Source organism: Equus przewalskii, chromosome 31 (genome assembly GCF_037783145.1).
Source record: "Equus przewalskii isolate Varuska chromosome 31, EquPr2, whole genome shotgun sequence".
Taxonomy (NCBI): Eukaryota; Metazoa; Chordata; class Mammalia; order Perissodactyla; family Equidae; genus Equus; species Equus przewalskii.
The window spans coordinates 11,082,212-11,095,782 of NC_091861.1; the positions used below are offsets into that span (position 1 = coordinate 11,082,212).

Consider the following 13,571-nt stretch of genomic DNA (forward strand, 5'->3'; position numbering starts at 1 on the left):
CACGCTGTGCCCCCTGCCACCCGCCATCCCCAAGAAGGGGATCTGCTCGCTGCCTGATTTCTAATTTCGAGATCACGCTCTGTCCTGCAAATTTTGTACTTTTGTCTATTTTAGGTTAAACAGCACACAAATACGTAAATAAACTAGTCACTTGCAGCGATCGTGGGGGTGGGTACCTCGCCTTGCAGCCGCAGGGGGCGGAAGTGGAGGAGGCAATGGGACAAAGATCGCGTTGAAGCTGAGCCGCCACCTCCCACCTCCACTGCCCCAGGGGCCTCCCCTCAGGAGACGTACGCGACGCCCTTTGACAGGCCCAGAAGGGGTCAGGAGCCGCCTTCCCTGTGGGCTCCGGGCCAAGGGGAGTGCGCGCCTCGGGGCTGGGTCGCCCGGAGCTCCCGCTTCGCCCGCGCTCGCTCGGTCATGGGCGCCGCCGGTTCCTCGGCTCTGGCCCGCCTCGGCCTCCCCGCGCCGCCCCGGTCCCGCTGGCTGGGGGTGGCCGCGCTGGGACTGGCCGCCGTGGCGCTGGGGGCCGTGGCCTGGCGCCGCGCGAGGCCCCGGCGGCGCGGGCGGCTGCAGCAGGTGGGCACCGTGGCGCAGCTCTGGATCTACCCGGTCAAGTCCTGCAGGGGGGTGCCGGTGAGCGCGGCCGAGTGCACGGCCATGGGGCTGCGCAGCGGCCACCTGCGGGACAGGTACAGCCGGGCCGGGTGCGGGCGCAGCGCGGGGTGGGCTGGGGACGCGCGAGGGAGCGGGGAGGTCTGGAGTCCGCTCACAACCCCTTCTTCCCCTTATAAAGAAACTGGGAGCTGGAGGGGGCAAGGAAAAGAGAGTAAAGGGCCGTCCCCTCCCGACAGCAGACCCCAGAGACGGGACTCTGCGTCCCCACCCGCTTTCGTGCGTCGGCTGTGTTTCCATCTCCCACGGGCTCTTTCGCTTCTCGCGCTCCGCATGAGGTGTGGTTTCGGTCCCCAGGTGTCTGCTAGTGCGCAAGCCGACTTCTGAAATTCCTTCCAGCCAAGGGCTCAGCTTTCCTGGGATTGGTCCCTGCCACTTTATTGTTAGTAATTGTCTCTTGAGAACTTGGGGAAGCTTGGAGCCGCGAAGCCCAGACCTCAAAGAGTGCCCCAAGGCGGAGCACAGAATTCTAATGACAGCGGTTGAAACTTAAGATTCTTGCAGCTTAAAAAGACCTATTGCATACATTCTTTTTCTTTATCCTCCCAAGCGCTCTTTTATGGATAAAGAAACTGAGGTTCAGAGCCACACAGCAGTGGAACCACGGCTCTTGTTTTCTTTCTCACACCGGTGGCTTGTAAATAGTGGGTTTATGAGCGCCCCGTCTGGGTGGTGGCGATCTGTGTGAATTCCTGGGGTTCAGCGAAGGCTGCAACGGCCCTGAGCAAGCGGCTTTGTCCTCTTCTGGGTCTGACTTCAGGCCTGTCCTGGGCCTCATTGCAAGTCTGCTCTTCAAACTCCTTCCTCTCAGACCAGCCCTCACAGCTTCTGCAGGTAACACACAGACTGATGGGGCTGTACCTTTCCTCCTTCAGCTCCCCAGACAGAGGGCAACTCACGGCATAATTGAAAGGTGAGCTATGTGTCTTTGCTTCAGGAAGGAAGCCGGGAATCTTAGATATTCCATGGTTTGTATAGTGCCCTCTGAAAGATGGTAGAATTTATTGATTTTATGTGTTTTCATAGACCCCAGAGGCAAAAGCCGTTGTAATTTTACTAGATACACTATATATAGTATATAATTTACTAATTATACTATATATATACATATACTACTATAGATCATGTATTGAGCTCATATTACTATAGACAATAATAAGAGCTGGCATTTGTACCAGACACTATGGTAAGTTCTTTATTTTTGTCATCACACTACCAGAGTGTGTATCAAGAGAAACCAACAAGGCTTTCAGTCCTGTGTAATAACCATCTCAATGTGACACGTGCGAGGGAGCACAGAGAAAGGAGCATCAGAAACTGGGTTGATCAGGAAGGACTTCAGAGCTTGAACTGAAAATTTAAAAGTGATTATGAATTTTTAAGGCAAGTAAGTTGGGAGAAGAACATTCTTGAGAGTGGGAATAAGCTGGATAAAGACACTGGGCTTGGAGGGCATGTATGCTGGGGACAAGGCTGGGGCACTCTTAGGTATTTGCCAAAAGGAATTGAAAATAGGGACTTTAATAGATCGGTGTACCCCAGTGTTCACTGCAGCATTATTCACAATGGCCCAAAGAGGGAATCAATCCAAATGGCCATCAACGGATGAATGGGTAAACAATGTTTTATATAAACCCAATGGAATGAAATTCTGATACATGCTACGGTGTAGAGAAATCTTGAAAACGTTATGTTAAGTGAAATAAGCCAGATGCAAAAGGGCAAACATTTTATGATTCCAATTATGAAATATCTAGAATGGACAGATTGATAGAGACAAAAAGTGGATTAGAGGTTGCCAGGGGCTGAGGGGAGAGGGGGGATGGGGAGTTATTGCTTAATGGGTACAGAGTTTCTGTTTGGAGTGATGAAAGGTTTTTGGAAATAGACAGTGGTGATGGTTGCACAACATTTTGAATGTATAATGCCACTGAATTGTACACTTAAAAATGGTTAAAATCACTTTTTTTTTTCATATTTACTGTCTGTTAATGGCCACTTGGGTTGTTTCCGCCTTTTGGCATTGTGAATAATACTGCTATTAACCTGAGTGTACAAGTATCTGTTTGAGTCCCTGCTTTCAATTCTTTTGAGTATAAAACTAAGAGATATTTTATGTTATTTATATTTTACCGCAATAAAAAAATTAAAAAGAGAAAGAAAGGCTGGCATGTGTAAGGGCGCGGGGAGGTGAGAACGGCTGGGAGAGCAGCTGGTTTATGAAGAGCCTTGCCTGCCTTGCTGAAGAGTCAGGAAAGCAGGGACTGTGGAGGGATTTTGCAAGAGGAGGTGACACGATCAGATCTGTATCTGGGAAAGCTCAGGCTACCATTCTTACTAGGAAGAATTACTAGAAAAAGTACTCATGTGCTGGTACCAAGGATTTGGGGCAGGGCAGAGCTCTGTCTGTGTCCAGGATGAAGGGCAGATAAAAGGGCAGTTTGGGAAGGGGCTTACGTTAACCTCACTTTTCTAGTGTGGCTGCACGACTCAGCCATAGTGACCTACTGGAGGTGATGGCCTCAAGTGTCTGCCCTATTTTTTTCTTATTCTTATGTCTGTGGGTCCCCAAAGCACAAACTCACTTCTGTAATTGTAATCATTCGATCCAGTGTGAATTGAAATTACCAAAATGTCAATATGGTTAGCTTCCTCCGTAGCTGAGAGGTAACCTACACAAACCCATTGTTCTTTTTCTGGAAACGATTCTTTCTATTCCTCTTATTTATCCATTTATCTTTTTTTCTGGGAAGTACTTCTAGACGAGGAATACCGGGCCAGAAAAAATATCGTTGACATTAACAATAGAACTTTTAGCAAATTGCAGAATTCACAGCTCTGAATTTTGAAACATTAATTTTTTTTAAAGGTGGGGGTGGATTTGGCAAGGCTTAAGAGGCATTGCATGCTGGTCAGCTGAACTCCGTGCTCTGCAAACAATTCAGCGACAGTCTTGTTTCAGTCAGCAGGAGCCCAATGCCCACTGTGTTGCTGCCACTGTGCTTCTTCCTGTCCTTACAGACTTTCTGTGAAATAGATTCTTGTCATCTCCTTGAGGCACATTTAATGAAAGTGATCAGACTTTCTGGCAGTTGAAATGAAAATCTAATTAACGTCTTTGATTTCTGTGTCACCACATAGCTCAAAATGTTCTGCCGATATTATATTGGATGCTTGAGTGGTTAGTAAATCCTTTGAAATTAACTGACCGACTCAGTCTTGCTGTGCTGCCGAGTTGATGTTGAAGACAGACACACACACACACACAAAGTCACACACACCAGGTTTACGGTGAGGAAATCAGAGATAACAGTGGTCTGGTGCTCCTGGAGAGACTGGCTGCCTGTCATGGTGGTCCATGCCTATCTTGTGTTTTGAAAATGGCAGGTTTTGGCTTGTGACCAGTGAGGACGGGAACATGGTTACTGCTCGACAGGAACCTCGCCTGGTCTTGATTTCCCTGACCTGTGAGGGTGACACCCTGACCCTCAGTGCACCCTACACGAAGGACCTGCTGCTGCCCATCAAGACACCCCCTACAAATGCAGTGCATAAGTGCAGGTAAGCCCTGGCCTGAGTGTTTATTCATGCAATTTCCAGAAAAAGCAAGCTATGGAGGGAATCTTGAGAAAGAGTATCAATAATTACCCATTGATGACAAATGTACCATATGTAGGGAGGGGCAAGTGCTCAACATCATGATGATCTAAAGGAGGAGCAAAGAAGCAGCTTCAGAAATGTGTGTGGATGTGGGGTCAAGAGACGTAAAAGTCTTATGTAGAAAACCGTGGGAACAAAAGCATATGGACATGTCAGCCAGAGACAACACCACCAAAGGATAAAGGACAACATTGGGGTAGGAGTGACTGAGGAGAGTGTCCTGGACAAGGTGACATTAGATCTATGTGTTACTGTAGGACCTGCCTTATTTTGCCTGGGAAGACCTGGAACCTTCCACAACTGAATTAGGAAAAGAGTTGCAAATGGCTATGTGACCCGTGACATTTAGTCCTCATGACAGGAAGTCCAAAATAGAAAGGAACAGCTGCAACCAGATGAGTGATGGGACCTGTGGATGCCCAAGGCTAGTAGTGAAGGACGAGATTCAGCCAAGAGGCTGCTCTGTACAGAGACTCCTTCCCCAGCGTCAGAAAGCCTGCAAGAAAGCAGTTGTTCCAGGAAAACTAGCTTTGCTTCTAAGAAATCATGTGTAGAACTGATTTTTTATCCTATTTATGGGAAAATTAAAATTTGATTTAATTATACTCTTGTTACAGTTTCTGCATTTTGAATTGAAATACAATGTGAATGCCAAATGTATGCGTAGTCTATCATAGAAAATAACACCACATCAAAAAGTGTAGCTCTGAGTTAGCTGAAAAATGTCTAAAGACCCCAAAAAGGTCACGAAATACAATACCAGTATAATTTTTATAATATGTTAGAGTTTTAAACATAATCAGTTTTTATTTTAATTTGATAGTTTTTCTGATCATAAAAGTAATACCTGTTTGTAGTTGAAAAATTGGAAAATAACAAGAAAAAGGAGGAACACAAAAACTGTCTGAGATAACTATAAGTAACATTTTGACATATTTTCTTTCTGTCTCTATGGCTAATCCTTTAAAAATAAAATTAAAGGAATACAAAAATCAGAGTCTTGAATAACATTATATACTTAAGTTGATATGTTGAGTATTTTTTCGATTGATAAAAAATCCTCAAAAGTATCATTTTTCATGTTGGCATAATATTTCATTCTGTGAGTGTCCTCTAATGCATTTTAACATGGCCTCATGATTAAATTTTTGGATTAAATCCAAAAGATTGGATTGTTTTCAATTTTTTTGAGGTGAGAAGAAGAATGTGATGAATTTTTGGCATAAACCTTTGTTCGTATCTCCTATTATTTTCTTAGAGAAAAAATTTTAGCAGTGGTTTTGGTAGAAACAAGAGTATGGACTTTTGATATATGTTGTTAAATTGTTCTGCAGAATGATTCTGCCAGCTACATACCTACAGGCATATCTGTCTAATTATACTCTGACCATTAGTTTCCAAAATATTTTGCCACTTTTATGGGAAAAAATGACAATTTCCTTGATTTAATTTGCATTATTGATTGTCTGAAGCAAACTTTTTAATAAGCCTATGGCAATTTTTATCTTATGTTTTTCCATAGCCTGGCTCCTGTTTGTCTGCCATGGTTAGAAATTCACCCATCCTTTCTTGTGGTTAAATTTTTTCATTTAATTGTTCATTTATTTGGAACGATGTATGAACTTTGTTTCATGGTTCCACACAGGCTTTTTGGTCCATGCCCCAAAGACTGAATAAGAGCATGTTTGGAAATTGCAAAATGAGAGAGCTCAGATCTGCTGCTAAAGTCCCCACAGACTCTTCGGGTAAAGATGTCAAGGACCCTTTGGACTTGGGTTTCGTTTGGCAGCCCAGGCCATTCTCTTGTGAAAGAGATGTATCCTCAGCCCATGGTTTCCTAATGGTTGCTGATGAGTTCTTGGAGCCCCAAAGTAACGTTCAAAAGGTCCTGGCACATCTGTTTTCATCACTGAGGTTGTTACTTGATTTTTGCGCAAACCATGCCAGCCACTAATGGGATACAGAGAATCAGGAACTTTATATGAGTTACTCAGGAAAGCGGCTGCCAACCATACTATTTTATCTTTATCAAAAGTTTTAGGAACGTTCATGTTTTTTTGCTTGGATTCTTTGGAACAATGTGTCAGAGGAATGCTGGACCCAACGACACAACCAAGGCTGCTCAGAACATAGGAGAAATGTGGGAGGAGAAGGAAGAAGACAGAGAACAAAATTCTGCTCATTTAAAGGCCTCAAGTTCCAGGTGCTTATAAGCCTGAACCCCAAAACCTACACATAGAGGCTGAAAAGGAAATAAGTGTCAGGTCAAGAGGGAAGATGTTTCATATTTTTGTAATGACCTAAGAGATATGCAAATGCTTTAACTTAGTAAAGATAATTATTGTTGACTGAAGTCCTAAGCAGCCTTTCTCTCTATCTCCTCTGCTGCTTGCCCTTACCCTCTCCTGTGAAAGCAGCTAAGGAAAAGCCCTGGGCTTTTCCCAGGACTGAGATGGATCCTTGATGACTGTAAGGATTTGACTCTGGAGAAAGGAGGCTGGCTGATTTTTTGCATGGGTACCAGCAAAAAGACGTCTAATAAGAACCTGACGTTCAAGACTGTCTTGATACGTAGATTTTGGTAATGCCGCCATTGCTCAGGATGCTTCAGAAATGAACATTTTAGACATCCCACTGCATACACACAGACACATACACAGGCTAACCCTCTCATGCACTACTCAGTTCTGGAAATCTTCACTCACTTATGGTGGATTTGATTTTTGGAGAAGGTAAAAAAAGTCATTTGGAGCTAAGTCTGGTGAATAAAGCTATGAAAGATGATTTTTTGGTTTAGAGAATGAGATTAACTTTAAAAGTAGTAAGACTCACTTCCTTTGAGTGTTCTAGATTGGTGATAATTAGTATTAGAATGATTGTATTGCTTCCCAAGGTGACTCCTTTGGAAGGTAATGCCCATTTGGATGTGTGAATTTTGGTATTTTTATTTCATTCATTTGTTCTTCATCTTGATCCAGAAAAGAGTAAGGCAGATAGATGCTCTTGGTGTTTGTTGACAAGACCAGCTCATTACTCTGCAGACATGGCATGTGTACTTCAGCCCTCTGACTCTTAGGAGGTTAATTTAGGAGGGGTGGGATGGAAGTGTGTGAAAATGCATCAAACCATATACTTATGACAGTGCACTTTCTATATGACTATTATACTTCAATAACAAGGTTTATTCATGCAAAAATTCATGAAAACTTTGAGCAGAACTAATGTCACAGCTTAATATAATAACCCTGGCACTGTTAATACGAATTTCTCATTTAATATAAAGAACAGTTAATAAAATTATATAGGATGCCAGCATGATGGATGAATAAGACATCCCTTGTTCATGTCCCTCCCCTTGAAAACAACAATTTGGCCTCCATCCATGGACAGAAGTGCCTTTGTGGGAGCTGTGGGATCTGGCATGATATACCAAGGGACCCGAGAGTCTTGCCTACCTGTGCCTTGGATAATATGCTTACAGACCTTGGTCCCGGCTGTGGACCCTGCAGTGGCCTGTGAACTGGCTCCAGCTTCTCTTGGCTAGAGTCCGGGGGCCCCTGGAAAATACTGTCTTAGACAATCACCCACAGATGAGAGAGCCCTTGTGGAAGTCCGGGTTTCTATTGGAGAAGTTCCAGCACACTGGTGGAGGAAAAAATGATGTGTTTGGATGCCATGGAGAGGGTAAGAGGAGCAGTTTGACTTTACCCATGTCATCCCTCCCCCAAGGCAGCACAGCTTAGGGTGAAGAGAGATATTCTTGGCCCATGATTTCTCCTGTGGGGGAAAGTGAGCATCTGTGAGTGAACATCCAACTTCCTTAGCTGTTTGGATGTTGCCAAATAGACTCATTTCTCTCTCACCCCATCCAGAGTATTGCATCATGAGCTGCATGACTAGGGGGTAGGAAGAGGCTGGGAGAACTTTCAACAGGACTCTTGGAGGACATTAAAGGGACATGGATTCTACTAACTGCATTACAGACTCTATCATGAAACCTGCCCATGAGCTGCTGGGGACACTTCACCCACGGATTCCCTCAACTGGCCCACGGGTGCCTCCAGCTCTCAGTATGCCTCACCCACACTGCCTCTGACCCCACCACCCTGGCTGGCTCCCTGTGTGTACTTCAGATGATAAGCTTTGGCAGACAGCTATTGAGCATGCATGGAAAGGTGGCCACAATCTGTGGGCCAGGGAAAGACCACAAACTTGAGCCTTAGTGCCACTTTTGGGAGAAAAAAAGCAAGGCTGTCAGCACTTGGCCTGGTGTGTTCCAGGACTGAGAAGGCATACAAGCTTAAGAATTCTGCCACAAGAGAGAGCAAGAAGCATGGAGCAGGAGTATCCATAGAAGGTCTGAGAAAGCCTCAGAGTTCCTAGTGGGGCTGATACAAGGTAGTTCTCTCCTGAAAGCAATTAGTAAAGACTGGAGAAGGTGAATGCTACCTCAAATGTGAAGACAGCAACACAAAACTCCAAGAAATATGAAATACTAATGAAACATGACATTGCCAAAGGATCATAATAATCTTCCAATAACCTATTCCAAGGACAAGGAGATGTGTGATTTAGCCAATAAAGAATTCAAAATAGCTTTTTAAAGGAAACACAGTGAGATACAAGAAAAGATAAAAAGAAAATTCAATCAAATCAGGGAAACAACAAATGGACAAAATGAGAAGTTAAGCAAAAAGTAGAAATCATAAAATAAGAACCAAACTGAGCTGAAGAATAAAATGAATGAAAGTAGAAATCCAATAGAGTGCATCAACAACGGAATGGAACAAGCAAAAGAAAGAATTTATGAGATTGAAGACAGGTCTCTGAAATTATCCAGTCAGAGGAGAACGAAGAAAAAAGAAAAAGAAAATGAATGAATAAAGCCTATGTGATCTATGGGATACCATTAAAAGAAACAATTTTTGAATTATTGGAGTTCCAGAAGAAGAGAAGTAGATGGTGGCAGAAAGCTTATTTAAAGAAACAATGGCTGAGAACTTCCCAGAACTGGGGAGAGATTTGCACATCCAAGTTCATGAAGCTTATATGTCAGCAAACAGACTCAACTTAAAGATGCATTATAATAAAACTGTCAAAAATCAAAGAAAAAGAGAGAATCTTAGAAGCTGCAAAGAAAAGAAGCTTGTAACTTACAAGAGCTATCACCAGATTTCTCAGCAGAAACCTTACAGGCTGAAAGAAAAAAATGCCAACTAAGAATACTCTATCTGGCAACATTATCCTTTAGAAATGAATGAGAGAGAGAGAATTTCCTAGACAAACAAAAGCTGAGGGAGTTCATCACCACTAAACCTTCCTTACAAGAAATGCTGAAAGGAGTTCTTCAAAGTGAAATGAAGGGACACTGATTAGTAAAATGAAGACATATGAAAATAAACAACACTCTGGTAAAGGTAAGTGCACAATGAAATTCAGAATACTCTAATACTATGATATTGTGGTATGTATCACTTAACCAGTATAAAGGTTAGAGGACAAGAGTGTTAAAAATAACTATAGCTACAAATAACTTGTTAGAGAATACACAATATGAAAACAGGTAAATTGTGACAGCAAAAACATAAAAGAGAGTGGGGAGTAAAAGGGTAGAGTTTTTGTATGAGACTGAAGTTGTTATCAGCATAAAATAGACTGTTATGTCTATAAGATGTTTTATGTAAGCCTTATGGTAGCCACAAAGCAAAAACTCACAGTAGGTACACAAAATATAAAGAGAAGGGAATCAAAGCACATCACTATGGAATGTTCACAAAGGAAGGCAGCAAGAGAGGAAGAAAGGAACAAGGGAATTATGAAATAGCCAGAAAATAATTAATAAGATGACATTAGTAAGTCCTTACCTATCAATGATCACTCTAAATGTAAATAGATTAAATTCTCCAATCAGAAGGCATAGAGTGGCTGGATGGATAAACAAAACCCAATTATATGCTGCCTACAAGAGTATCACTTCAGCTTTAAGGACCCAAATAAGCTAAAAGTGAAGGGATGGAAAAAGATGTTCCATGCAAGGGGAAACCAAAAGAGAGTAGGGGTTGCTATATTTAATGAAAATATACTTTCAGCCAAAAATTGTAACAAGAGACAAAGAAGGTCATTATATAATGATAAAAGGGAAACTTCTTCAGGAATATATGACAATCATAAATACGTATGCATATTGGAGCTCCTAAATGTATCAAGCAAATACTAATAGAAATAGACAATACAACAATAGGAGAGGACTTCAATATCCCACTTTTAACAATGGATAGATCATCCAGAGAGAAAATCAATAGGGAAGCATCGAACTCAAACCATACTTTAGACCAAATAGACCTAACAGACATTTACACAATATTCTAGCCAAAAGCAACAGAATACACAATCTTCTCAAGTGCACAAGGAATATTCTCCAGGATAGATCATACGATAGGGCAGAACACAAGTCTTAGCAAATTGAAGAAAATTGAAATCATACCGAGTATCGTTTCTGACCCCAATGGTGTGAAACTAGAAATCAAAACAGAAGGAAAGTTGGAAAATTCACAGACATGTAGAAATTGAACAACATACTCCTGAACAACCAATGAGTCAAAGGGGGAATCAAAAGGGAAATAAAAGAAAATCAAAACAAGCGAAAATGGAAACACAACATACCAAAAACTATGGGATGCAGCAAAAGCAGTTTTAAGAGTGACGTCTATAGTGATAAATGCTTACATTAAGAAAAAAGAAAGATCTCAAATAAATAGCCTAACTTTACACCTCAAGGAACTAGAAGAACAAAGTGAGCCCAAAGTTAGCATAAAGGAAGGAAGTAACAAAGATCAGAGCAGAAATAAATGAAATGGAGACCAGAAAAGCAATAGGAAAGATCAAGAAGTCTAAGAGCTGGTTTTTTTTGGAAAAGATAAAATTGACAAACCTTTAGCTAGACTAAGAAAAAGAGAGAGAAGACTCAGATATGAAAGAGGAGACATTGCAACTGATACTACAGAAATACAAAGGATTGTAAGAGATTACTATGAACAATTGTGTGCCAACAAATAAGATAACCTGTAAGAAATGGATAAATTCTTAGAAACATACAACCTACCAAGACTGAATCATGAAGAAATAGAAAATCTAAACAGACCAGTAACAAGTAAGGAGATTGAATCAGTAATCAAAAATCTCCCAACAAAGTCTAAGAACAGATTTTACTGGTGAATTGTACCAAATATTTAAAGAATTAACACCACTCCTTCTCAAATGCTTCCAAAAAGTAGAAGAGAAGGGAGCACTCTCAAACTCATTTTACAAGGTCAGCATTACTGTAATGCCAAAGCCAGATAAGGACACTACAAGAAAACAAAATTACAGGTAAATATCCTGGATGAATATAGATGCAAAAATACTCAACAAAATATTAGCAAACCGAATTCAACAGCACAGTTAAAGGATCATAAAGTATAATCAAATGAGATTTATCCCTGGGATGTAAGGATGGTTCAACATAAGCAAATCAATCAATGTCATATAGCACATTAATAGAATGAAGGATAAAAATTGTATGATAATTTCAACATGCAGAAAAAGCATTTCACAAAATATAATATCTTTTCATGATAAAAACTCTCAGCAAATTGCATATAGAAAGAACGTACCTCAATATAATAAGGCCATATTTGGCAAGCCCACAGCTAACATCATACTCAATGGTGAAAAGTAGAAAGCTTTTCCTCCATGATCAGAACAAGATAAGGGTGTCTACTCTTACTACTGCTATTCAACATAGTGCTGGAAGTCCTAGCCAAAGCAATCAGGCAAGAAAAATAAATAAAAGTTATCCAAATCAGAAAGGAAGAAATAAAATATCTTTGTTTGTAGATAATATGATCTTATATGTAGAAAATCCTAAAGACTCCATTAAAAACTGTTACAACTAGGAGCTGGCCTGGTAGCACAGTGGTTAAGTTCACATGCTCCGCTTCAGGAGCCCAAGGTTCGCCAGTTTTGATCCTGGGTGTGGACATGGCACCGCTTAGCAAGCCATGCTGTGGTAGGTGTCGCACATACAAAGTAGAGGAAGATGGGCATGGATGTTAGCTCAGGGCCAGTCTTCCTCAGCAAAAACAGGAGGATTGGCAGCAGATGTTAGCGCAGGGCTAATCTTCCTCAACAAAACAAAGCAAAACAAAATAAAACAAAAACTGTTACAACTAATCAACAAATTCAATAAAGTTTCAGGGTATGAAATCAACATGGAGAAATCAATTGTGTTTCTAAAGACTAAAAACGAAATATCTGACAAAGAAATAAAGAAAACAATCCCATTCACAATAGTATGAAAAACAGTCAAATACTTAGAAATAAATTTAACCAAGGAGGTGAAAGATCTGTACACTGAAAACTATAAGACATTGATGAAAGAAATTGAGGAAGTCACAAATAAATGGAGAAATATTCCATGTTAATAGATTGGAATAATTAATGTTGTTAAAATGTCCATACTACACAATGCCGTCTGTAGATTCAGTGCAATCCCTATCAAAATACCTATGGCATTTTCCACAGAAATAGAAAAAACAATCCTAAAATTTGCATGGAACCACAAAAGACCCCGAGTAGCCAAAGCAGTCTCGAGAAAGAAGAACAAAGCTGAGTGCATCACGCTTCTTGATTTCAAACTATACTACAAAGCTATAATAATCAAAACAGTATGGTACTAGCATAAAAATAGACACATAGATCAGTGAAACAGAATCAAGAGCCCAGAAATAAACCCATGCATATACGGTCAACGAATATCTGACAAGAGAGCCAAAAATACTTAATGGAGAAAGGATAGTCCCTGCAATAAATGGTGTTGGGAAAACTGAGTATTCACATGCAAAAGAATGAAACTGGACTCCTATCTTATATCACTCACAAAAACTAACTTGATTGAAAACTTGAACATAAGACTTGAAACCAAAAAACTCCTAGAAGAAAACAGAGAAAAATCTCGTTGATATTGGCCTTGGCAGCAATTTTTTAGATTTGATGCCAAAACACAAGCAACACAAGCAAAAATAAATAAATGAGTCAATGTTGAACTGGAAAGCTTCTGCACAACACAAGAAACTGAACAAAATGAAAAGGTAATCTGTGCAATGGGAGAAAATATTTGCAGACCGTTTATCTGATACAGGGTTAATATCCAAAATAAATAAGGAACTCATACAACTCAATAGCAGAAAAGAAACCAT

General features: G+C 41.0%; 1 protein-coding gene across 1 annotated transcript in view; it reads left to right on the plus strand.

Moving 5' to 3' along the window:
- The first annotated feature begins 213 nt into the window (after window positions 1-213).
- MTARC1 (mitochondrial amidoxime reducing component 1) overlaps window positions 214-13,571 on the plus strand; it is a 33,338-nt gene continuing 19,980 nt past the window's right edge. Inside the window, exons 1-2 of the mRNA XM_008529229.2 lie at window positions 214-692; window positions 4,063-4,236. Coding sequence (XP_008527451.1) covers window positions 421-692; window positions 4,063-4,236 — 446 coding nt within the window. The 5' untranslated portion in view covers window positions 214-420. The remainder of the gene's footprint in view (window positions 693-4,062; window positions 4,237-13,571) is intronic.